This window comes from Triticum dicoccoides, chromosome 1A (genome assembly GCF_002162155.2).
Source record: "Triticum dicoccoides isolate Atlit2015 ecotype Zavitan chromosome 1A, WEW_v2.0, whole genome shotgun sequence".
Taxonomy (NCBI): domain Eukaryota; kingdom Viridiplantae; phylum Streptophyta; class Magnoliopsida; order Poales; family Poaceae; genus Triticum; species Triticum dicoccoides.
Window position 1 is genome coordinate 390126755 of NC_041380.1, and position 25905 is coordinate 390152659.

Genomic DNA, 25905 nt, shown 5'->3' on the forward strand with positions numbered 1-25905 from the left:
AAGCGTAAGCACGGGATAAAACAAAATGAAGACAAACAGACTGAAAAGATTGAACTGAGGAAATTGAGAATGTCTTCAGTCAAAGTATTCAAACAGATATGAACAGGTACACAACACAGTAATGAAGAAATGAATGGGTTGAGAAAATAGAACCAGTTAGCTCGGTGAAGACAAAGATTTGGTAGACCAGTTCCAACTGCTGTGACAGTTATACGTCTGGTTAGAGCGGCTAGATATTTAAATCTGAGGACACATAATCCTCACCGTATTCTCCTTGAACTAAGGTCACACAGACCTCGTCCAAACACTCGTGGTAAGTCTTCAGGTGACTTTCAAACCTTCACAAACTCGGTCACTCGGTGATTCACAATTTCCTCTTGGATGCTCTAGACTATGACGCCTAACTGTCTGGAGGATGCACAGTCCTCAAAAGTAACAAGCGTCGGTTCCACACAGGAACAATCTCTTCAGTGATGCTCAATCACTTTGGGTTTGTAGGTGTTTGGTTTGGGGTTTGGGTTTTTCCTCTCTTGATGATTTTCGCTCAAAGTCCTCGGAGGATGGAATGCTCTCAATGACAAGTGTCAGTTTCTTGCGGAGTAGCCAACCAGCTAGTGGTTGTAGGGGGCGGCTATTTATAGCCTAGGGAGCAACCCAACATGATAAGACATAAATGCCCTTCAATGATATGACCGTTAGGTGGATAAGATATTTTGGGACAGCTGGCGCATAACACAGCAACGGTCAGAAATTTGAGATTCAAATTTCTCATGGCTATCATGTTCCTCACTTGTAGGCAATCCACACTGGCGAATTTCTAACTCCTCAGTCAGGACAAATTCCTCAGAGACCAGAAGATCTTCGTCTCTGTCACTAAAGAAATTGACTGAACTGTATGAGATTTCCAATGGCTTCACTCGAAGGGAATGGTAGGTGTAGGATTTTGAGATGAGCATCACCTGGAAACTTTTCCTTAGTTTTACCTCGACCCCCTTTAACAATACAGTGTTTCCTATGACTCAAGAAAGAGAAAATGAAACTACGAAAACAAAAGTCTTCACGCTTCATGTTCCTCGCATGAATATCAAGTCTTCACGGTCACACCAATTTTTTCACTTTCAAAGTCTTCAGAAAGTCTTAAGAAATCCAAGGTCTTCAGTTGAAGACATTCATTTTCAGGGGTCGACTTTCTCTGTAAATATCAAACTCCTGATAGACTTATAGTCTTGTGTACACTCACAAGCGCATTAGTCCCTTAACCTATAAGTCTTCAATACACCAAAATCACTAAGGGGCACTAGATACACTTACAGTTCATATTTTAACGAGGCCAACAATTTTTCAAATCAATCGTCAGCAACCGGCCTATAAATACATGTCAACCCCGCACAACATCTCACCACCTATAAAAAAGAAACACCAATATGTGATACTGTAATACCAATATACTCCCTCCGTTTATTTTTAGTCCGCATATAAGGTTTGGTCAAAGTCAAGCTTTGTAGAGTTTGACTAACTTTATATTAAAAAAATATAAACATTCACAATATGAAATCAATATTATCAGATGCACCATGAAACATATTTTCATACTATATAGTTTTAGTATTGTAGATGTTTATATATTTTTATATAAATTTGGTCAAACTTTGTGTAGTTTGACTTTGACCAAATCTTATATGCAGAGTAAAAAGAAACGGAGGGAGTACTTGCATTCACCTGTGCAGAAAAATTCCCCATATAAATATGGCTTGATTAGCAAATAATACAAGTCACACCGCGAAAGGCCCACCAAAACACCTTATTATAAATAAAAATAAAACACACTCCATCATCTGCCCCACTCGCCAAACCAAATATTCTCTCATTCCAAAATATAAAGTGCATTAATTTTTTGAAAAGCCATTTTTTTAATTTGACCAAGTCCAGAGCCAAAAATATTGACATCCATAATACTGCTTAAATAAAATATAAAAATTCATTTCATGATGAACCTAATGATACTGATTTGATATTAGGATATTGATATACTCTCTACAAATTTGGCCAAATTTCAAGAGATTTGACTTTTTTTTGAAAAAATAACACATCCTATATTTTGAGACAAAGGGAGTAAAATATGCTCCCTAATTTTGGACCCCTTTCCATTCAATTGAGGTGTTCAATTTTAGATTTAGTTCATGATTTTGACCTGGTCAACTATTTCTCAGCGAGCCCTCTCATTCGGGAATCTAATTCAGTATGCTCCCTAATTTTAGCCCACCATTCAATTTGAGATGTTCAATTTTTGATTTTGTTCAAGTGACCAGGTCAACTATTTCTCAACGAGCTCGCTCTTTCAGTTGAGGTATTCAATTTTAGATGGAGTTCATGATTTGAACTGGGTCAATGATTTATCATATTAATTAGCGACAACCAGCCTGCAAAACGCATCAACCTCGTGAATCCTCTCATAAAGACCTGTTTTCTCTGGATAATCTATCTAATTCACTGTGCTCCCTAGTCTTGGAGCCCTCCTGCTCAATTGAGGTGTGTAATTTTGGATTTGGTTCATGATTTTGGTTGAGCCAACTGTTTCACCATGAGCTCTCTTATTCAGTTGAGATATTCAATTTTGGATTTGATTCACGATTTTGAATGTGTCAATGACTTCATAAATTAATGGTCAGCTATCAGCATGTAAACACATCAGTCATGTACACCCTCTCACCATCTAAAAGAACATACCAATCCCCATAACACCTATTTTTCTCTGGAACATCTAATTCACTATGCACCCTAATTTTGGACCCCTTCCCATTCAATTGAGGTGTTTAATTTTAGATTTTGTTCATGATTTTGAACTGGTCAACTATTTCTCAACAAGCCCTCACATTCAAGCGAGAGATTCAATTTTGGATTTGATTCATGATTTTGCTTCTGAAGAATTTTATATGAATGGAATATGATCCCTAACACTCTCAACCCCCCCCCCCCCTCTTTATAGCATGGGTTCACTACGACTCAAATAAAATCAAAAAACTTTTGAGTCTTCAACACAAAAACATTAATTGGGAGACAATACACTTTCACCCCTTGGGTTTCTATAGTTTTAGAGGGGCGTTGATCCTACTTCACCATTCAAGAGTGCGTCAACAAGTTTTGTGGAGCATATGCACAAAGCCACAAATGCAAAATCGATGGTCAAGTGGCGTGAGACTCCATGAGCGCGTAAGTTTTGCTTTGCTATGTTGTATGTGTTGATCATGTGACTGTTTTGCTCTATGTTGCAATGTGTTGATCATGTGATTGTATTTCTTTGCTAGCCCGACCCTGCAATGACATTGTAAAAAAACGAGGGCAAAGCCATTCATGATGCTTCATTGTTGGAGCAAGTTGAATGTCCAAATCAAGTGGAGTGATATATCCAATTACGTCAAGACTGCCATCACCAAAGGGGATGAAGTTGGTGAAACAAGCGATCAAATGGGGGAGGGCTTGTACCGGCCACCTGTGTGCCGACTGCCGAGGTCGAGCGAGAAGAAACATGAGAACGAAGGCGAAGCGTGAAGGGATGGTGACCAAGATGACAGACAAGTGAGAGGACATCATGTTGAAGAAGAGGAGGCAAAGGCCAAGAAGAAGAAAAGGCGAAGATGTTTAACGCGTTCATGGATATGCAGAAAAGAAAAAAGTTGACCTCGAGAAGAAAAAGCTTGCGGTTAAGCAAGCATGCGAGTCCAAGGTCGTACACACGTGAAGACTGGTGACTTGGATCCCGATGTGGCGAATTTTGTAGACCAATAGGGTTGCAACATCTTTGCAAACTACGCGAAGGCAAAAGCGAGTCATTCTGTTCGACCAATCAGTCCATTTGTTTGTTTGATGGATGCTAATTATAAAACTTGTTGAACATACAATGAAATTGCTTCTGGTTGTATTTGTTGCAAGTTCTAAATGTATCGTTGAAATGCTACTGAATGAGAAACTTTAACTCGGTAAAGAAAGGAAAAGGACCAGAAAAATAAAAAATATTTGAAGAATGACGTTAAATGGCCCAAATGTCCGTTCATGGAACGACGTGGGAGATGCCGTGAAGTCCGTCTTCACTCTTTCAGCAGCAAGCTGAATCGTGAGTCGTGAGAAGATCGGATCGGAGCCGTCCATTGCCATCCCCGCGCAGTCCGTTCATACCCATCCCATTCCCGTCCGTCCACAGGCTCTGCTCTCCCGTGATTCCGTTTTCCACCTATAAAAATGGGGAGTATGCACGGAGACGACCACCTCGACTCACCGCCGGTCACGCGCGCTCACCCCCGTCCGCACGAGCCGCCCGCCGTCCTCCGCCGTCAGCTTCAACCCCAACAGGTTCTCTCCTCCTCTCGTCCACCTTCCTCTCTCCTGCTCCTGCAGATGGGTAAATCCGATCGACAAAGAAGCCGCAAGATACATGCATGGCTCCGAGACGGCGAAAAAGGACCGGCGACGGCGGGTACGCGGGCGGCGTGGGGTCCCGCCGATCTCCCTCCCACCTTCCTTGACCAAGCGAGTGCGCTTCGGCAGCTAAAGGCGCCGGGGGATTAGACTGGTTCACCATTAGTTTAGTGTCCATGTCAAAAAGGCCAGCGCCTTTTCACTAGCTTCTCTTCTGGAAATCCATTTGTTTATCCAGTAGCAGCCTAATTAGCAGACGCCACATGTTTGGCTAAGCGCCGTGCTGATTGAAATGGTGCCGTCAACGTTGCCAACATGTTCTTGTCTGCATCTACTTAATTATTTCACGGGTTAGTTAGCACTTCCGTTAAATTCCGGTGGTGGATCCACCGTTTGGCTCTTCTTTTGGATTTTGATCCCACTGATTGGCTCTTCCTGTCTTGGGCTCTTGGTCTTGCCTTCAGCTGGTGTACCCTATCCCTGCGTATGATCACTTCACTGATCAATATAGTTACTTCAGTACCCCATGTGTATGTGCCAGGAATCTTTTTTCAGAGTTCTTTATGTGTCCTTCAGTACATAAACAGCTATGTTATTTTCACCTTTTGTTAACATTTTGAGCTATGGTGTTTTTTCTTCTTACTTTCTGAACTTTGCTGGGCACTGCTAATATGTTTTGAATTCGTTGGGATTGGCTAGAGAAAGGAATTTCTGAATTTTTAAAAAAGATTTTCCACGGCCTTGTGCAGTACTAATATGTTTTTGATGTGATTGGTCCAGCTTCAGCCAAAAAATATACCCCCAATCTATCTCTTTGGTTCCTATTGCTCCCTGATTTTATAAGGCATGTATTGGTGGCGATTGATTTTGAAAAACTACTCTCTTTTTCTCTGGCAGTGCTCTTACATCTCTTGTAGCTAGCTGGAAAAGCGAGCTTGCATTATGGACGACTCTTCAACTAGGAGCCATGTTTCTGAGGGGAATCGGCTGGGCTATGTAAGAAGTGAATCCATGGATTCCGCTGGCCATCCTTCGGCTGCTAGGTCAGGCTCACTGCTAAGCAGGAGAAGTAGCAGGCCCAGTTCAAGGGGATCCATTAGCCTCTCTCGCGAGATGGGCGACTCGATCCTCAACTCAATGAGGCATTCCCTTCAGTCAGCAGACCAGTTGCTAGGTGATGCTGATGGCTCGGCTTTGGCTCAGGTCATTGACAGTGGTGACCGAGTGCTAGCCTTGGAAGATGAGGATGATGAAGATACGGCAAATACATTGGATCAACATAAGTTCGGTCCTGTCCGAGATAATCGAATCCATGGCTACAGCTCACATGGCACAGGTCTGCCAGCACCTGAGTCTTCTGTGGAGCCAAAGGGCGAGAGCTCATCAGGCAAGGTACAAAATTGTACTTTGAGTTCAGTGATTGCTTGCAATTATTAATCAAATGATTATGCTGTCTAGCACTATTGCGAGGCTGTACGGTGTGCTATAGATGCTAAAATGAACATGTCTATGCTTTCCTGCAGGTTGAAGAATATATGCTTTCTCGGAGGCTAGATTACGCTTCTTACCTGATCCATTTAGCTGCCTTTGGGTTATTTGGGGTAACTTTCACTGTTGTTTGTATTAGGTGTTAATTACTAAGTGATCTTCCTTAGTGTACGTAAATGTAGCGGAAGATCGATGAAAGTTCAGGGGACATTTTTACTTTAAACTCATGCATGCATTCAGAAAACATTTACCGTTGTACCATCCCTTTCCATTCCCGTAATTACGTTTTTGATGTCCAAATTAGGTATTTACAAGGTATGGGCTCCAAAAGCTGTTCGGCCCAGGCTGCCTGGCACTCACCTCCAACCAAAGCCCGTTGTACCTTGATCTTCCATCAAACATGGTATGTTCTATCCTGTACCTACTCAAGTAAAAAACCACCAGGGATTTGGGCTATACTGACACATGTTAATGCCCAAATGTTTGTGCATCAGCTAGGATCCTTCCTGATGGCCTGGTTTGGGATCATCTTTAAGACTGACATTCGGCACATATCTGAACATCTCATTGTTGGAATCACAACCGGATACATGGGAAGCCTTACTACCTTCAGTGGGTGGAATCAAGCGATGGTTAGCATGTCTTCCAAAGACCATTGGGCATATGCCATAGCTGGCATAGTATTAGGTACCTCATCATAATTTTCTATAAAGTGCTATTAGTCCAAAATTAGTTATCACTAAATAAAGAGATAAGGGAAATCATTCTTTTGATGATTAACAACACTAACCTACTCAGGAATGTTCATCGTCAATGAGTCCATCAGGGTGGGCGCCGAAACAGGTGAGCGCCTACGAAGCTGGATCCTGAAATGCATCAAGGAAAATAGTTCAATAGGAAGCAAATGTAACTGGGAGCACCTGAAAGTCAACACTAGGACTAAACATTTTGTGCTTATAGCAGTTATGATGATTTTGCTTTCTTTTGTGTGGGTTCTGAGCATCGTGTTGGCCATAATAAAGGTGCGCAATCTTGATGATGGCGCTGTACTATGGTTGGGGTGCTCGGTTGCGCCTCCGGGCGTTTGGTTACGCTGGTACTTGGCAAGGCTCAATGGCCAGGGAATCGGCAAACAGAGATCCCTCAAATGGCTGCCCATCGGGACACTTCTAGCCAATGTTCTTGCTGCGGGTATCATGGCATCACTGGCCGTGACTGCCAAAGCGGTATAATAGCTAAAGCATGTGTTTATACGGTTTATGTAAATTGTGTTGCTATCTCTCTGATTGGTTTTGGTCTTTCTGTAGGTGAATACAAAGCGTTCGACAACTGTTCTTAATGGCATACAGTTTGGTTTCCTCGGCTGCTTGAGCACAGTGTCTACTTTTGCTGCTGAAATCTACGCTATGCGAAGCAGCAGACAGATTGGTAGGGCCTTTGTCTATGCTGCAGCGACCTTCGTGCTCTCTTTCGTGCTGGGAACTCTGGTATACTCTGTGCCAGTATGGGTCAAGCATTACCAATAGCTTCATGAAGTATTACAGACTTGAAGGCTTTGGCGTCATTTTGCTGGTTGCAACATCCAAGTAGATAGCGCAATTCTCAGCATACATAGTTAGGCTTTTCTAGGGAATTTTGTCTGCTTTTTAAGATATTTGATGTACGTTGTTGAACATGATGGCGTTCTGCAGCAGAAACATGTTTGTACACAACATCTGCCGTCATAATCCTGTGGACAAGAACATCCATATTTATGGAGTATGTATATGAAATATTACAATTTATATCTTAGGTATGCATATGAAATGAATGTATCGCCTGTAGTAGCAAAAGAAAAACAACATCCATGTTTATGGATTAGCTTTGTCACACATGTTTGTACACAAACAACATACACGATTTATGCACCAGCATCAGAAATATGTTGCTAAATTTGCAATAGCCTATGTTTATTTGTTTCATCCGCCATGTAATCCTGTGGACACAACTACATGCTAACCTGGGCAAAATCACATTTCCTTGCTGTAATGCAAGTATCTGTACACCATTTTCTGAAACTGGACACAGATGCAGATACAATATGGACGATGAATTATTTGTACCTACAAACTTTCAAGAAGGCCAGCAGAAAAATAGTAATGCTGAGCTTCCTGTTTCGGTGTGTCCTGTGTCCATTGGCATGTGACATGACAGAGCGATGTTTGCTTGACAATATTTGTGAAATCGCTTTTTCACTCTTTACTTGGTATGCCAAGCCGCAGCGCATTATTTGCTCAAGAATATCCGTTCCCTCTTCCTTCAATTACACCACGCCCAGCAGAACTCTCATGTCTGCAGGTCCCTTCACCACCGATTCTTTATGATGCCACTGCTACATCACACTTGTTCAGGGATGCACTTATCCAGTCTCTGTTCACAAAAGAATGTTTCCTGTGCAAAGAACAAACAGCTTTCACCATGCCAAAGTTCTTATCACAAAGTAATTTGTCTGCCTGAGCCTTCTTCAACATGGGAGTCAAGGGAGATAACCTCGCAAAACAAACTTTGAAGAGCAAGCACTCATTTATTTTGGACTGTCCAGTTCGGCTAGCTGCTCCTCTGCTTTACTCATCAACTCTGCGTTGCCATTTATCGCGCATTTCCCAACCAAAGTTTCCCAAGCTTGTTTGCTAGAACCGAATGGTGAACTTCTGATCCATTCAACTACTTCATCACATGAACGGGATGAACGGCTGATCAAATCCACCACACAAACATAATGGTCTTCTCCTGGAACAATCCTGTATCTCTTGGTCATCAAATCAAAGAAATTCATGCCTTCATCAACTAGGCTGCAATGGCAACAAGCTGTCAAAACTAGCAAAAACGTGTTAGCATCAGGCTTCACTCGCTCCCGAATCATCTGAACAAACAATCCTATCACGTCCTGTCCATGGGCATGATGGAATAGAGCAGATAACATTGCATTCCACAACACAGTATCCTTCCTCTCCTGACATGCTAGACTGAAAACCTGTCTGGCACCGGCCAAATAACCACCTTTCGAGTACATGTCAATGAGTGAGCTGAGAACAATTACACTGGGATCAAAACCAGTTTGTAGCAACATGCCGTGGATCTGCTTACCATGTGTCACTGAACCAATAGCTGCACAAGCAGACAAAGCGCTGCTGAAGGTGGACTGATCTGGATGAAAACCATCCTTGATCAAATGTTTAAAAATACTCAATGCTTCTGCTGCCTGTCCATTACGAACGTATCCCTCCATGAGAGCATTCCATGAAATGATACTCCTCTTTTGCATCCGATCAAAGATCTGACGAGCAATACTCATCTGGCCATCCTCTGCGTAGCCGCAAACTATTGACGTCCACACCCGCAAGTCTTTCACAGGCATCTCGTCGAACAGCCTATGTGCATGAGCAATGCAGCCACATTTTCTGTACACATCAACAAGGGAACTGGCGATGTTAATATCAGACAAGAACCCAAGATGAGACAAATGGGCATGGAGCTGCCTGGCAAGGTCCCTGTCCATGAGACCAGCGCACGCCACCAGGAGCGCCGAGAAGGTGTGATCGCTGTAGCCAAGGGAAGGAGACGTGTGCCGGAGGTCGGAGTAGAGCACCAAGCTTCCCCGCATCTCTCCACCGCTCGCGAGTGCGAGCATAGCAGAGTTATAGGAGTTGAGGTCGCGTTGCGGCATAGCAGCAAAGATCTCCGCTGCAGGGGCTGCGAGGGAGAGGTGGGCGTACCCCGCTAACATGGCGTTGCAGGAGTACAAGCTGTGGCGGGGCATTCTGGCGAACAGGCGGCGGGCGTCCCGCGGCCGGCCGAGGAGGAAATGCAGAGACAGGAGGTGGTTGGCGAGCTGGGTGGAATATGCGACGAAATGCTTGAGGCCGGCGAGGCGGACGTAGAGCAGCAGGCGGCCTGCCAGGGCGGGGAAGGACGGCGCGGCGCGGCGGAGCAGGAGGAGGCGGGCGAGCGAGGAGAGGAGCGGGAAGGGCGGGCGCAGGCCGGCGCGGGAGAGGGTGGGCAGGAGGGAGACGGCGGGGGCGGCGTGGCCGGCCAAGACGCTGTGGTGGAGGGCGCCGAGGAGGCCGGGGCACGGCGGCGGTGTCGGCGGCGGCGGTGATCGGCGGGGGATGGACATTGGGTGGGGAGGGGAGGGGGCCGAGCGCACGACGGGAAGGGCGCTCGTGCTGACATGTGCTCTGCCGCCGACGTGGGCCGTCCAATTCAAAATCCGGACGGCCGCGATGAACCGAACCCCGCTGGTCGATCCAGATCCGAAATCCGCAAAGCCACCATCCCCCACGAGGCCACGAGAGAAAAATGTCACCAGGAGCGACGAGCATCCACTCTACTACGAAACACAAGGCCGCAATTTGGAAACATTTTGAACACACGATGAGTGTTGATTTGCGTACCATCTGAACTACGACCAGTTTCTCTTCCACCCAGCTGCCAGTTGAGTGTTGACCAATTATCAGTATATTCCAAAGTTAATACAAAGTTGACACGCTTATTTTGAAACGGAGCGGGTATGAGATTTTTCGAAATGGTGGCCGTCCTGTAAGGATTTCTTCTCTTCGGCAAACAAAGAACTTTATGAAAGAGAAACCAAGCACAATTTGCCCATTCTCACTCAATAATTTGAAATTTGCAAGTTCTTGTACCAAGGTCAAAAGAAATACTCCCTCCATTCACAAATATAAGGGTTCTAGTTCCTTCTCGTTGGCCCCTGTGGCGACTGGCGAAATGCCGTTCTAATCTCCACCCCAACCCCTAGATTCAAGATCCCCACTCCTCTGCCTAATCGCTTCGTTCTTCCGCCCTCCAAGCCTGATTAGTGCTCTCCGTAATCTCTTCCTCCCTCTTCTCCCCTAATCTGCTCAGTTCTCTCCAGTTGGTCCAAGTTCTCTCCATTCAGATGGAAGGTTACCTGCCATCAGCGATTCAAGAAGGGGGAAAAGGCGAACACAGAGAAGCTGGGCATACAGAGGCCACTGAAGTGATGGAGATTCCGGAGTTGGCTTTGAATCTTCAAGCCATAAGTATTGAGGCGCCAAGAATCCAGAACTTGCGGGCAGTTCAGGTCAGTAAAGATCCACAGATAGAGTATTGCTACAATCTTCTTATGAAAGTGGCATGTACTGAGGAACTCCAAGATCTCTGTCTCACCAAGCAATTTCTCAAGCCATGACACGAGCGTGGAGGCACCATTTTCATGCAATTTCTCAGATTTCAGGGCATCTCTTTATGGCTCACTTTACTTCTCTTGAATCCATGATGTTTGTATACACACGCCAGCCATGGACTATGGGCTCTGACAATATTCTCTTAGAATGGATAGATCCAATGGATGAATCCAAAACTAAGGAGGATTACAAGTTTGAGAATATATATGTGAATGTTCGTGTTTATGGAGTACCAAGGAATCATAGGTCCCTCAATCTCTTGCAGCAGATCCTCTCTACAATTGGCAAGCCATCTGAGTTCCATCCTTTGCAAGAGAATATGCTGTTTGCAAGACCAGATTATATTTGGGGTAAGGCCAAGATTAATATAAAGGATTCAGTGGTAGATAAGATCAACCTGACTTTGGATGACAATACTTCTAAGACGGTCTATCTTCACTATGAAAAGATTGGCAGAATATGCCTTTTTTGTGGGATTATGTTTCATACAGTGCAGCACTGTCCAAAAAGAAATGATATTATCATGGCAAGGGTGAGAAACAATAGATCTGCAGAAGATATTCCGTTCTACATGTATGGGGAATGGATTATGAATTCAGAGAAGATACCAGTGCAGTCTATCGAGTATGGAAGAACATCCAATCCCATTCTCAGCAGATTTCGAAGGATGTTTAAAGAGGACCAACCAAAAGACAAAGGCAATGGGATGCTTACAGAAGAGTTGGAGTATGTGAGGCATCCTTCAACGCAGATTAATTATGGAAAAGAAATTACTGGCGAGTTTATGATGGGTCAAAGGTCCTTTCCTGTAATCAGTGGGCAACAAAACACAATTACAGCTGATTCTAATCAGCCTCTGACTACAGGTAGTCAAGACCAGGGAAGAGAGGGCAGTACATTATCTATGTTCTCCATGCATGGTGGCAATAGGTCCGATAATCCATTACCATTTCTGCAGCCTGCTCCTCAACCTTTGCAAACATTTCCTCTAAATTCCACAATCAAAAGAGCCCTTTCTCCAAGTCAGCCATCAGATACTCAACCGATCAAGAGTGCTGCTCCTGTTGGCGCGTGCGAAATTCCAACACTTCAGACTGATGCAGCAGAAAATCAGAAGATTTGTCACCCTGTACAGCAGATAGGGGCTGTCAATTCTCATAGAGAAGAGAAAGAAGGAGTTGATCTCTGTTCCTTCAGATATGAAGAAAGGGAGAACAATTGTGCAGATAGTGGACGAACTAGAGATGCAGCAACAGAGGAAATCCGAAGAGGAGAAGAAGGGGAGCGGGAACGGCAGCATGGAAGACGACCTAGTGAGTGGGATGTTCCACCTCCAGGATTTGGTGTTCTCAATTCCAACCCTCACGGGTCTGTTTTTTTGGGGGCTGGTTCTCCTGATGACAGCTGCTATCACTCACCGAGGAAGATGGCTACTGGCCCGTCTGTACGTAGAGTCAGACGCCAGACTACAGGATTGATGGGGCGTCCTTATCCTCCTCCTAGCAAGCGAGCAGGTCCTCCTCGGCCTATTGGCAACTACCAGATGAGTGTGGATACTAATCCTGACCCCCCCCCAGGGTCGATATATCAATATCAGTCCAAGGTGAGAGTGAGACTATCTCTGGTATACATGGCAATAATTTGGCTTTGTCAGAGGATATACGTGATGAAGATATGGAACTAGATCGGGCATTGGTGCCAGCCCATAAGGCACCACGGGCGCCATGAAGTGCATAGCATGGAACTGCCGGGGCAAAGGCAAGGGCCTAGGCAGTGAGAAGATGACCTACCTTGCCAACCTCATGCGTTCTACTAGTGCTCAGGTCACCTTTGTTTCTGAAATTAAATCATCCAAGACTAATAGAGCTGATCTTCTTAATCGTTTTGACATTGTAGATAGCGTAGTTGTCCCTTCAAGAGGCAAGTCAGGAGGTCTTTGGCTGATGTGGACGGACGAGGTCCAAGTTAAGGTTCATTTTGCGGACTTCCATGTGATCCTTGCCTCTGTAGTTAATCCAGTTTCTAGCGTTTCTTTTGCTCTTATTTGTATATATGGAGACCCGTATCATCGTCGCTCTAGTGACATCTGGGATCGTATTGCCTCTTTTGTGTATGATAACCAAGGCAATCCTATTTTGTGTATGGGAGATCTTAATGATATACTTTATGATGTCGATAAAAGTTCTCCCTTTGTGAATTACTCTCGCTTGCATGCTTTTCGTTATATTGTGAAACAATGTGGTCTGATTGATCTGGGATATAGTGGCCCTGCTTATACTTGGACAAACAAAAGGTATTCTTCCAACCCAACCATGGAAAGACTTGATAGATGTCTAGTTAATGCTGAATGGTGTGCGGTCTTTCCCAATTCTAATGTTTATAATCTTCCTATTATTCTCAGTGATCATGCTCCTATTCTTCTTTCTACTGATGCTCATATGCGCAAGCCTAAAAGGAACTTTAAATTTGAAAACTGGTGGCTTATGGAAAGTGATTTTCATGAATATGCTAAAAATATTTGGATTGCTTCCAGGGATAAAGCTTTCCACAATAGGGCAACTAACCTTGCAGGAGCTTTAAGAGTGTGGTGTAGAAAGAAGAAGCCAATTCAGCAGGAGCTTGATACTTTAGGTGAGCAAATAAAAAATATCCAAATGGAACCTCCTCAGGTACAGAACCACTCTCTAGAGACCTCTCTGATTTGTAAGTATGAGCAAAACATGACCAAGTTAACAGAGTATTATAGGCAAAGAGCTAAAAAGCATTGGGCTGTCAATGGTGATAGAAACACTAATTACTTTCATCATGATGTGCTTAAAAGGAGGAGGAAAAACAGAATTGTTTCTATTAAGGATGAGAATAACAATCTTCAAGTTGATCCTCATACTATTGCCAAGACTTTCATCAATTATTTTCAAAATCTCTTTTCCTCCTCTAATGTGAATCATGGCAGGCCTTACATGAACACAACCTACCAGGAAGGAGAAGATGATTTTACTTTTAGCATCCCAGATAAAAAGGAGATCCTGGATACCTTGAAAGCTATGAAAAGGAATGCTTCACCGGGACCGGATGGATTTAATGTGGAGTTCTATTTGGCTGCATGGGATTGGATAGGTGATGATATAACCAAGGTAGTCAGAGACTTCTACATACAGGGTATTGTTCCTAACCATTTGAATGATACTCATATTGTTTTGATTCCTAAGAAAATTGCTCCCCTGGTCCCTCAAGATTTTCGGCCCATTAGTCTTTGCAATGTGATTTACAAAGTTATTGCTAAAACTTTAGCAAACAGGCTTAAACCGCACCTGCCAAACTATATTCATCACTCTCAGCAAGCTTTTATACCTGGCAGAAGGATTAGCAATAACATCATCATTGCACAGGAAATTACCCATTCCTTTAACCTTAAATCTTGGAATAGCCCTGCCTTTATGGTTAAAATAGATCTTGCCAAGGCTTTTGATAGAATTGAATGGGATTTCATTGTTAAAGCTCTTACCCGTAAAGGACTGCATGGTCATTTCATAAATTTAATTTATGCTTGCATGGCTATCCCCACTTTCTCGGTTATTATTAATGGTCAGTCTTATGGCCGCTTTCAAAGTAGTAGGGGCATTAGGCAGGGTTGCCCTCTGTCCCCTTACTTGTTCGTTCTGGCCATCAATGAGTTGTCAATCTCTTTACAGGAAGCCATGCTCGCCGACCACTTATCAGGGATTATTTTAGGGCCAGGATGTCCTCCTATTCACTCATTAATGTTTGCTGATGATTTACTGATTTGTGGACAAGCTACAGTTGAAGAAGCTACTCATATGCTTCAAATTCTTCAAAGATTTTGCAACCTTTCAGGTCAAATGCCAAACTGGAGCAAGTCTGCTATTATTTTCAGCAGGAATGTCAATGCCATCAATAAGGAGGGTATTAAAAGAATTTTTCCGGTGCAGGATATTAGCGATAGTTCTATCTATTTAGGACATCCTTTAATCCTCCCTGACAAAGATAGATCCAGTGCTTATGATTTTGTTGCCGACAAATTTAAAGTTAAATTGACTGGCTATAAGGCCAACAAACTTTCACATGCAGCTAGATTAACTCTGATCAATTCAGTTTTCGCTTCCATCCCTGTCTACTATATGTCAAATATCCTTTTCTCTAGGAAACTTATTGCCAAACTTACTTCTATCATTAGGAATTTTTGGTGGACAGGAATAAAAGAAGACCCATCAAAGAAAGCTCTTTGCCTTAGGGCATGGAAGGACATTTGCACCCCAAAAGTTGAAGGGGGGCTAGGAATCAAGAACATCCAAGCAGTAAATAGAGGACTAATCCTATCAGCAGCTTGGAGAATTGCAGAGGAACCCCAAAGTTTTTTGTCACAGGTACTTAAATCTAAATATTTTCCTGATACTTCTATATGGAGAGCAAAAAACAACATTCCAAAATCAGGTTTCTGGGCTTCAATTCTCAAGGTAAAGCACATTCTTTATGCAAATTCAATTTATCAAATTCTTGATGGTAATTCCTCTGTTTGGAGCACTCCCTGGTTTCCTCATTGGCAATCGATTTATGAGCATTTACAAATTCGTCCGGGGCATTATGTATATCCTTCCAAAATCAAGGATTTATGGAATCAAAATCAAAAAACATGGAATGCCAGTCTTATTTATAATCTTTTTGACTATGAAGTGGCTAACAACATCATGAAGGTGCCAATTATTCAACATCAGGGAGCTGATATCCTCTGTTGGAAATTACATCCTTCAGGAAAATGTACTTCAAAATCTGCTTACAAAGCATGCCTCCAAGACTTACAACAGCAGGGATCTCCATTACCTAGACAGGTATCTCAAGAAATCAAGCAGTTGCTCAAGCAGGTGTGGAAAGATAAGACCATGGTTCCAAGAGTACAGACTTTTGCATGGAGGCTCTTGAGGAAAGCTCTTCCAACAGGCATGAGACCAGAGAAATATTCCAAGCATATTAAGAAAGGCTGCATTAGGTGTGATCAGGACGAAAATGACATGCATCTTTTCTTTACTTGTCCCTTTGCAAAAGCAGCCTGGGTTGCTCATCCCTGGTTTATTAAATCTGAAATCCTCTGTAACAACTATACTAGCATTGCAGAAATTATTCATGCTCTTCTTAACTCAGGGCACCCCCAGGCCTCTCTTATAAATATAATGACTTTTCTTTGGTGCATATGGAAGGTGAGGAATGATGCACTCTTTGGCAGGAAAGAAACAAAACCAACACAGGTGTACCAAACAATGCAGGCCATCTTAGAGAATCAGGGGCTAGCTTTTCAGATTGATCCTGCGAAGCAGTGCAATGATCAAAATTCGCAAACAAATGCATCTCTAAATTCTCAGAAGCATGCCAATACAGGTCCAATTCAAATTATGAGTTCAAGGTGCAAGATATATACAGATGCCGCATGGAAAGCAGGAAAGCAAAACATTGTGGGAATTGGCGTACTCATCTACTTCGAAGATGAACAACAGCAAATTGAGGTGTGTGCACTTGCTCTGGAAAATCAGGTTGACTCCCCGCTTCAGGCGGAAGCAAGAGCACTTCAGGTAGCAGATCAGATAGTAGCTAAATTGGCTATAACTGAGGCTACATTTCTTACAGACAACCAGACTTTGGCGCGTGCCGCAGCATCGAGAGATATTCGTAACAAGCCTGGCCATTGGGAAATCAGGAATTACTTAGCTAGCTTCTTTGCTGCCACTAATCAGATTCGAACTGATGTTTGATACATTCCCAGGGAGCTTAACAGGAAAGCGCATGTCAATGCAGCCAATGCATACTCTTCAGCTCCCAATGGTTACTCCATTTTAGTTTGTAATAGCAGATCTCATGCAGCTGATCACTGTCCTATGCTTCATAAGCTAGGAAATCTCGATTTGGAACACTGTAAAATCTCAGTTGTAACTTGCGCTTGAGATCAATGAAAGGTGCCAGTGGCACCACCCCCTTGTTCAAAAAAAAAAATCACAAATATAAGATGTTCTAACTTTTTTTTGTGAATCGGTGTATATAGACACATTTTACTGTGTTTGTTCACTCATTTCAGTCCGTATGTAGTCCATATTGAAATATCCAAAAAAATCTTATATTTGTGAATGGAGGGGGTTTTTCTCAAGAAAAAGTTTGAAAACTTGCAATCTCCAGGACTGATAGTTAACATAACAAAAGGGTCAAATAAGCAAAGCTAGGAAACTTCCAGTAACTATTTCCCCAAGACACTTTCACCAGACCACTTTAAGTTGCAGCAGATCAATAGTTTGATACCAAATTCCAGAAATAAAGACTTTGACCATACAACGAGACGGAACATTGCTACTTCCCAATATGTCGACTCCACTTGCAGGTTTACAAGCTAACGGTTCTCTCAATTAATTCCAGCTTGAGCTTTGTCAGCAATTGGGATCATTAAACCTGAAACTGCAGCCACCTTCATGCTTTGTCTAGATGAGAAAGTAGATCAAAATACAATGGCTTCGACATGTCTGGGCAATAGGCTCCCGGCAGTAGGACACACACCCAACTTAACAAATTTCATCAGCAAATATAATGTCGAAAATAGATTGCACTGCAAAATGAGGAAGATGGAGTGGAAAAGCATTAGATCAAACCATTAGTAAAAACCATATTTTCAGTACTATTGTTCCGTTTCTTACCTTCATCTTTTGGTATGTTCGGTTGGTCTACCAAGAGTTGGCGCATTGCAGCGATATCACTTGAACTGCAAAGGGAAGGGCACCAAAAGTCAATGACGAAAGATAAGAACCGAGATGTGCCTAACTGCTACTCCCTCCGTTCCACAATACATGACTTCCATTTGTCAAAATATAGATGTATCTAGACATGTTTTAATATATAGATACATTCATTTTTGGACAAATGGAAGTCAAGTATTCTGGAACGGAGGGAGTAGTTTTAAGGGATGGGAAGGAGATCAGTCTTGGGTAAATTAACAGAGATACAGAAATACAGGGAATAAATCTAAGGAGATGAAAAGATAGTTTAGTGACCATAAACTCCAACTTGCCTGCTTGTCCATGTCAACAAAGAGATGATTGATGATTTTAGCGCATACCTGGCATACCAATGCATTGTCAGTAAAGAAGTAGCTTCTGCTATGATAAAAAGAGTAAGATGTATATCAATGAATTGTTAGAAAAATAGCATTTTTACATATGACACCAGCGAAAACAAAATGCTAAGAGATGGTATTGGTGAACTGGCCATATACGAGATGGCAAATGTACATATCAGCAATAGTGCAACAATCTTCTATTCAACCAGAAGGAATGTGGTCAAGTGAGCCAGATTCATGTTATTTGGCAACAACAACAAAAATTGAGAATGTGGTCAAGCTTCAGCAGGTTTGGTAAAGGAATTTCACTTGGTTCTTACTCAGCCTGGTGCATATCTGACAGCGTTCGTAGCCCATCCAAGCAGTCTGCGATAGTTGGCAAAACTCCCACTTGTAACTGCAACTGTTTTGCACTGAGTGCGGATCCACCCCTCACCATCTGATTAGTATCACGCAACACTTTGCTCAAACCTTTGGCAATGCCACTGAACTCCTCCCTGAAAAAATGCAGCAGCATTGTAACGCCAACCCAAAACAATTCCATCGCACAAGCGGTTAAAACAAAAGTGACAGCATCTTACAAAGTTTCCCTCATCAAAACAAAGATGAGCTCCAGGCTCTCCATCTGCTTCCCCAAGAGATCCTCCCTGATGCTGGGTACACACCGCAGGACACCATAGTTTTTAGCATCTCCAAGTACCTAACACGAGATGAGTAAGAATTCAAAATTCCTCCGGGGAGTAAAGAATCACAAAATCACAATGCAGCAATATCAGGATCACTATTCCTAAAATTTGGTACTGCTCATTAACTAAAGCTACTGTAACCACCCATTACTAGATTTCTAAAACCCCATTACAGCTGTGAATTGATCACGCGCAGTGCATCACTGAAGACGCTGCATAAAAGTAGAATGCAAATAAGCACAAAGAGGATCCAAGGAGAATGAAATGTACCGGAAGGCGGGTGATGATGGTCGTGGCGTTGGAGAACTGGGAGAGGAGGCGGGAGTTGAGGTTGTCCCACCGATCCGTCTCCTCCCGTGCCTTCCTCACCCTCTGCTGCACCTTCCGCACCATCGCCTCCATCCCGATTAACAGCTCGCCTTGTTTCCCTTCCCAACCCTGGTGCTCGAACCCACAGCTAGGACCAACTTTTCGGCGGCGCTTGCTTTTCTTTAGGAAACGGCGGTGGCCGCTGAGAACCGAAAGGCTATGTATCGGCCAGGCCTGGGTAGAAACCAAAATTTCGGTTAGTACAATTCGGTTTATTTTGAAATTCAGTCCATGTATCATCTACAATTCTACATACAGGACCAGTACAAGTCTCCTTTTCTAAAAAAAAAAAAAATACAGGACCAGTACAAGTGGTAGAATCTCCAAGAAAAGCATCCATGTATGATCTTTGATCTACATATAGAACTAGTGCAAATTGAACAAAGATTTGAGGCAGAGGATGAGACGAGCTGGGGACTTACGTTGCCTGTTTGCTGAGTGTCCGACACGGTGGAGAAGACGGTCAAGTTGCCGAGGTGCACGCCGCCAGTCACTGGAGTGGAGAGATGTGTAGCGGCTGGTTTCCGAAGGGAGGTGTGCGGCCGGTAAGATGGGGGCCTCCTCCTCCGCGTGCAGCAACGGCGCGACGCGGTTCGCCGGTACGGGAGGCAGTGGCTTGCCGTCGGTCGGCGGCCGGTGAAAGAGGCAGCGCGGCAGAGGAAGGACACTCTCGGCACTGCGGCGAGGCGGGAGAACTCGAAGGCGGAGGTGGGGCGCGGAGGCCAGCGGCGAAGGGAAGAGCGGAGGAGACGGCGGCGGCGGCGGAACGGCCCTAGCTGTATCGGAGGACTCTGGGCATGAAAAGGAAAAAAACAGGCGCGTACGTCGTGGGCCAGTCCAGTTCGGACATTCGGCCACATAAATCGGGGAATGAGAGAGAGACCTCCAAAGAGGAGAAGGACGGCCCACTCTGGCGTGAGTTTTTTTTTTTGGTTTTTAGTCGGATTTTCTCCAAAAAAGGGGGGATTTTTAGGCTAAATTTTAAAAACCTGTTAAAAAATTAAAATAGTATTTTTGAAATTTTCCAGTTTAATTTTAAAAAATTCAGTCTATACTAAAATATGTTCACCATATAATAAAAAAGTTCGCCATATATTAGAAACACGTTGGATGTGTATTAAAATAAGTACACTACAAAAATATTTAGTGATGTACTAAAAATGTTCATGGTATATTAAAGAAGTATTCACTGTGCATTAAAAATGTGTTCACGGTGTATTAGAAAATAAAAAGGGAAAAATACCAGAACAAAAAATAAACAAACAAAAAAACAGAAATAACTTGAAAGAAATAGAAAACACAAACAAAAACCACAATGAAAAGAACGGCAACCAGCGGACAACGAACGCATCAGCGCGCAAGGAACTAGGATGACCCACCTCGCTCGCCAGCGGGTGTTGGCTTCCCTAGTTGACACATGCGGGCGTCAACTAGATTTGACCGTCAACTATACAGGAGGTACGCCTGAAGGGCAAAATGGGTCAGGTTATACGCATGGCTTAGCCTAAGGCCTAAGCCAACCAAGAAATACAGTGCTGAAGACAATGAGCCAAGGGCTATACACAAGTCCCATTGCGACACCAGCTCATGGCGTCAGATACCAGGGAGATATTCTCTAAGGAACCAAGTGTCTACAGTCGGTTTACGAACCCCTAACAGATGAGACCCAACAGTCGGTCACCAAGAAACATAGTCGGATGGCCTACATTTGGCTGTGCCCTAGGATACGTACCGTAACCCCCCACAATGCATTCAATACCGCCGTTACTCAACGATGTTGTAATCTACGCCAAGAGAAAGAGCACCACAAGAGTAGGGTATTACCTCCACCGAGAGAGCCTAAACCTGTATAAATCTTTCAACATACTCCCATGCATCTATACTGTTCGATAGATACGATTGCCTCTACGTACACAATCCCGTAGTATTTTCAGGTTTATATCCAGAACACGCGCTCACCATGGAGCTACCGACATCATGGTGCAGATGGTACTTTCATCGACTCCCGCCGGCTCAGCCTGGCATCCTGATTCCTTGTGTTTTAAAGTTCTTTTCTTGCGCAGCGAAAATTACATCGATGGGTGAAGCTTACTTAGCTTTCCATGAGTGGACATGGGCACGGCGTTGCATGACGAAAGTCAAGTCGTTGGGGAGAGCACACGAAGCCTTTTCTATATGTAGCTGAACATGCGATCACTTGTATAACTCGACCTAATCATGCTGGATCAGAAAGTCCAGATGCATGATGTGCACATGATCAATCAAGTGCATACAATAGTACATGTGCTAGCTTCTGCTTAGTGGCTCCTCGATGATCTGGTCCGCATGCATGCATGCTTGTGTGCATCGTGTAGCCAGGCCGTGCGAGACTGAATGCTTGTACGGTTGCCTTTTCTGTCAGTTTGAGCCTTTGAGGCATCATGCATCATGCATCCCGGCCCCAAGACCGAAGGCTAACTGCATGCAAGTCAAATCACGCTACTTGAACATGCATTCATGGGATGAACTCATGAACCCATGAATTAATCATGCCAACCACAGTAGCTACCATTCACAAGTTGGAAACAAATACTAATATGAATGCATAGTACGTAGTTTGTGAGAAACAAATACTGTACTATAGTAGCTCCGATATCAACTTGTTTGCCTTCTCGGTCAGCTGGAGCTTGAGCTACCTAGCAAGCTGTGTTGACCATTCTCGAAGCAATGTCGATCTTGTGCTTGTATGCACGTATCTATGCCAGGGAATGTCACCTTCCGAATTTTCTTACACCTACCATGGCTACATTACATTGCATTATACAGATAGAATTATTTACGAAGAGCGTATATATAAATTCAAACAGCGTATCGATCTACTGGGGTAGCTCAAGCTGGACGGCGGCGTGATGGCTTCAATTGCCCTTTTTTTAGGGTTTCAGTCCAGTTGGCTTAATTTGCCTGGACCAGACGCGCGCGTAATAAGAAAATGGCTTGCGTCGGCGTGAAGATTCCTCTTGCATCCCCTTGACGAGTGATAGCATCTGGGAAAACAAAAATAAGGCCTCTGGGGATGCACTCTGCTCATATTCTATGTGCTTCCTAGTTTCAGACTCTTCAATATGCTAGTTGACTAATGTGGCTACATTAATCCTAATTAATCAAATTTAATTAAGTTTTTTCATGACAGTAGATGTAAACACTGTCCCTGGGTTACTCAACTCTCTCTTTCTTCATTTAATTCCATGCCACCTCATCAAATTTGCCTAGTTGGCATGCATGATACTACCTATCATGATACCGTATAATATTAAATGATTTGCTACTATGTATCATGCATGCTAATAAATAAAGTTAGCTATGATACTAACTTATGATACTATGCACTACAGATGTAGTATCATACACTAGTATCATATGTATGATACTAGTACATGATACTCGCCATTACGACCAGCCTTAGTAATTGCTGGCTAGCTCATGCGGTCATGCCAAGCAAAGTCCCTGTTAATTGGCTCTTGAGAGGAAAGTCATTTCATTTTTCTCTGGTAAAAAATATATATAATCCTACACTTGTATTGTATGATGATCTCTTCTGAGCAAACAACGGCATCGACACATCATGGAATGCTTATTTTTATACCAGCCACGTACAAAAGAATCACAACTAAATTACGTACTGCATGCTACTCAGGTGGACCGACTACTATAGTAGAATCACGCGATCCTTGACAAAAAGGAAAAAAATATGAATGTGCATGGATCTCAATTGGGCGCCTCAAATGGCCATGTATACTCTCCATCTCTTGGATCTCTGGTCCTGTGGTGTCTAGCAACAAACTTGTCGTATACCATCTAGTTTAGTTTGTAACCCGGCAGTTTCTCCTGATCTCGCCGGCGGTGCCGGTCTTGACTTCGAGGGCGGCCATCTTGGTGATCGAGTGGGCGAACATGGCGGGGAAGAAGTCGGTGGTGGCGAAGAACTCGACCATCCACGAGGTGGCGGGGTCGATGCCCAGCGCCTGGTCGACGGGGAGGACGCCGCGGCGGTTCTTGATCTGGTTGAAGTAGCTCCTGTCGAAGATGAGGATGCTGGAGGGGTCGTCGAGGTAGACGATGTTGTCGAAGGGCTGGCCCTTTTGGCACGCGTACGTTGTCAGGACCCACGCGTACGTCGGGTCCATGGACGGGTCCGCCTTGCCGGTGCCGTTGAAGTTGTACAGGCGGTCCTCGATCACCGAGCAGTGCGTCACCCCCACCGTGTGCGCGCCTGCACATGCATGCACGTAAGTATATCTTGCAACGGAAGTGCTTAGATTAATTTAAGGTTTCTTTCTTACAGCAGTTGAAATTTTGACGTGGGAATTTGTGTGTGCGATTGTTACTCTACCCACTTACCAATGTGCCTCAGATCTCGATCAACAGCAGAATATTATACATACACTAGGTACTTGGTTGAATACTGATCTAATCTAATTAGGTTAAGCAAATTAAGACGTTAGATACACGGCGAGTACAAAGGTTAACTAGCCCTATGCATATGCATTTCCCTACATAAACTTTTTTTTATGTATCAGCAGTGGTATACGTGACATTCCATGTGTTAATGCACATGGAATACGCCGTTCTACCTAGGTCAAAGGACTGCTAGTGGTGAAGGGTAAACCCAAGATAGTTTTTATTTTTGGGGTAAAAAACCCAAGATAGCCGATGAAGAGAGAGAGGGAGGTCGAAATGTACCCATGAGGGTGGCCATCTCGAAGCTGTTGAAGCCCTTCTTGGCGAACATGGCAATCGCCGTGGGGATGTCGACGTGGGGCGACGGCAGGTCGCCGGCCATCCACGACACCGACACCATGCCGTCCCTCCTGCCCAGGGTCACCGCATAGCTCGGCCCTCCGCACTGTAAGGTCGATCGATGTGCCAATAGTCAAATATTGATAACGAAATAACTAGCGAACAGTAACATGGTAGCCAAGCCAACGGTTAAGAACACTCGGTCTTTTCTCATTTTCTTTTTTCTTTTGGTTTGCATCTGCATTGCGCAACCAGCAACGTGGTAGCGAGCGAACGTACCAGGGCGATGGCGTCCCTGGTCGCGGCTATGATGATGTCGGCGCAGGAGACGACGCCGGGGCAGGCGGCCTCCAGGTCGGACTTGATGTCGTCGATGAAGTCGTAGCCGAAGATGCCGCTGTTCTGCGGCGCCGTCTTCTCCGTGTTGGGGCCGTCCAGCAGCAGCGACGCATCACACCCCTGACCACCCATCCATGCATTGTGCCGCCGACGAGGTGAGCAAACTAGCTATTAGAAATCACTCCAAACAATGGAAGAAGGAGCAGCATGTATGTATGCTTTGCTTACTTGGACGAAGCAGTCGTGGAAGAGCATGTGGAGGAGGCCGGCGACCATGCGCTTGTCCCACGCGAGGCGGGCCTGGACGGCGCTCTGGATGACGGCCTCCACGCTCGCGTTGCCGCACTTGCCGGCGTAGTAGTTGCTCGCCAGCTGCGCGCGGCAGCACGCCGCCGACGACGCCAGCACCACCACGGCCACCAGCACGGCGAGGCGTGAGGCGGACCCGGCAGGCTGCATCGGATGTATATCGAGCGATCTCCTCCTCTCCCTCTGCTTCTCTCCGATATCGATGGATATATCGGTCCGGCGGCGCAGTGCGCCTCTTGCCGCCGAGGTGTAGCTTCGAGCACGCACGTACGAGCGCGACGATCGAGAGGGGGAGGGCGAGCACGACGAGCGCGTCTGCTGCCTAGCTATGCGCAGCAGCGGCGGCAATGAGAGAGAGAGGGAGAGAGGGAGAGAAGGGGGTGGTGGCCACTTGACTGTACTGGCTAGCTGCTAGCTAGCTGGCTGGCTGGCTCGACGACTGTGCAAGCTTCGAGGCTTCGCGAAGGCGCAGGCAGAATGGAGGCGCGGCTATATAGGTGGGATCGTGTGGAGGACGATCGAGCAATGTAGTAGCCGACAGTACACGTACTGCTACTTGTAGCTACGAGTACAAGGGGAGAAGAAGGAAGCATCGTAGCATCATGGACCAGTGAGATGGACAGGTGTGGCCAGTGAGATTGCGTGGAGAGTCGTGCGCGAGCGTTCGGATCCTGCGCCTGCTGACTGCCTTGGGCCTCATTACCCGTGCCGGCCACACGTGCCCACACCCCACAGGCTGCACCACCCATGCCGGTGCACCTCAGCCTCACGCAGCTTAACTAGCTAGCAACAGCTTCGTTAGCATTTTGTTCCGTTTATATTCGCCCTGATTCATTTCGTCCGCGCGTATCTATTTAGGTCGTCAGAATAGAAAAATCGGCCCAACGCGTCGACTTAAACGAACACGTGTTCGTTTTTCGTCCACCCGCCGACCCATTTCCGACCCAATTTTGAGTCTGATTTGTGTCGACACGGACATGCAACGGACGGCGCCTACTCCTCCACCTGACCCACCCGTCGATGCCACATTGGCCATTCTCTTCCACCCCTATCGACAGCAAGCCCTCGCCCGCCCCACCCCGTCACCGCCGCCACCCAGTTTCTGTGTCCCTGCCAGCAGTCCGTGCCTACACCCACGCCGCCACCACCGCCTCGCCATCGGGCCACCGCAGCTCCCCTCACCCCCATCCCAACGTCGCAGCGACCAAGAATC

General features: G+C 44.9%; 3 protein-coding genes across 5 annotated transcripts; 1 reads left to right on the forward strand and 2 right to left on the reverse strand.

The window, feature by feature from the left end:
* Positions 1-4193: 4193 nt before the first annotated feature.
* Positions 4194-7687, forward strand: LOC119275410. Of its 3 annotated transcripts, none has more exons than XM_037556239.1 (7): positions 4194-4347; positions 5311-5805; positions 5937-6014; positions 6206-6304; positions 6396-6588; positions 6700-7127; positions 7209-7687. In XM_037556239.1, exons 2-7 carry the CDS (start codon positions 5356-5358, stop codon positions 7425-7427), a joined length of 1467 nt encoding a protein of 488 aa, XP_037412136.1. In that variant the 5' UTR covers positions 4194-4347; positions 5311-5355; the 3' UTR covers positions 7428-7687. The 3 variants fall into 3 exon arrangements, with proteins under 3 accessions (XP_037412136.1, XP_037412155.1, XP_037412145.1); XM_037556258.1 differs by lacking the exon at positions 4194-4347 and adding an exon at positions 4356-4897; XM_037556248.1 differs by lacking the exon at positions 4194-4347 and adding an exon at positions 4357-4943.
* Positions 7688-17245: 9558 nt separating this feature from the next.
* Positions 17246-20083, reverse strand: LOC119275424 (uncharacterized protein At5g43822-like). Its single transcript, XM_037556265.1, has 7 exons — positions 19691-20083; positions 19170-19442; positions 18795-18913; positions 18534-18710; positions 18166-18213; positions 17795-17859; positions 17246-17706 (listed from the first exon to the last, which is right to left on the reverse strand). Exons 2-7 carry the CDS (start codon positions 19299-19301, stop codon positions 17663-17665), a joined length of 585 nt encoding a protein of 194 aa, XP_037412162.1. The 5' UTR covers positions 19302-19442; positions 19691-20083; the 3' UTR covers positions 17246-17662.
* Positions 20084-22829: 2746 nt separating this feature from the next.
* Positions 22830-25184, reverse strand: LOC119275432 (peroxidase 57-like). Its single transcript, XM_037556274.1, has 4 exons — positions 24612-25184; positions 24324-24503; positions 23988-24150; positions 22830-23517 (listed from the first exon to the last, which is right to left on the reverse strand). The coding sequence occupies exons 1-4, from the start codon at positions 24840-24842 to the stop codon at positions 23108-23110; spliced, it is 984 nt and encodes a 327-aa protein (XP_037412171.1). The 5' UTR covers positions 24843-25184; the 3' UTR covers positions 22830-23107.
* Positions 25185-25905: the final 721 nt, after the last annotated feature.

What these genes read in the sequence shown, in the direction of transcription:
- LOC119275410 (XM_037556239.1), top strand. Translation starts at nt 5,356, where the DNA reads ATGGACGACTCTTCAACTAGGAGCCATGTTTCTGAGGGGAATCGGCTG. An exon ending in GCGAGAGCTCATCAGGCAAG is followed by an intron (nt 5,806 to 5,936) that starts GTACAAAATTGT and finishes GCTTTCCTGCAG; the next exon opens with GTTGAAGAATATATGCTTTC. An exon ending in CATAGCTGGCATAGTATTAG is followed by an intron (nt 6,589 to 6,699) that starts GTACCTCATCAT and finishes TAACCTACTCAG; the next exon opens with GAATGTTCATCGTCAATGAG.
- LOC119275432 (XM_037556274.1), bottom strand. Translation starts at nt 24,842, where the DNA reads ATGCAGCCTGCCGGGTCCGCCTCACGCCTCGCCGTGCTGGTGGCCGTG. An exon ending in TCCACGACTGCTTCGTCCAA is followed by an intron (nt 24,504 to 24,611) that starts GTAAGCAAAGCA and finishes ATGGGTGGTCAG; the next exon opens with GGGTGTGATGCGTCGCTGCT. An exon ending in CGAGATGGCCACCCTCATGG is followed by an intron (nt 23,518 to 23,987) that starts GTACATTTCGAC and finishes ATGCATGTGCAG; the next exon opens with GCGCGCACACGGTGGGGGTG.
- LOC119275424 (XM_037556265.1), bottom strand. Translation starts at nt 19,301, where the DNA reads ATGGAGGCGATGGTGCGGAAGGTGCAGCAGAGGGTGAGGAAGGCACGG. An exon ending in GTTTTGATGAGGGAAACTTT is followed by an intron (nt 18,711 to 18,794) that starts GTAAGATGCTGT and finishes GCATTTTTTCAG; the next exon opens with GGAGGAGTTCAGTGGCATTG. An exon ending in TCAGATATGCACCAGGCTGA is followed by an intron (nt 18,214 to 18,533) that starts GTAAGAACCAAG and finishes TTGGTATGCCAG; the next exon opens with GTATGCGCTAAAATCATCAA.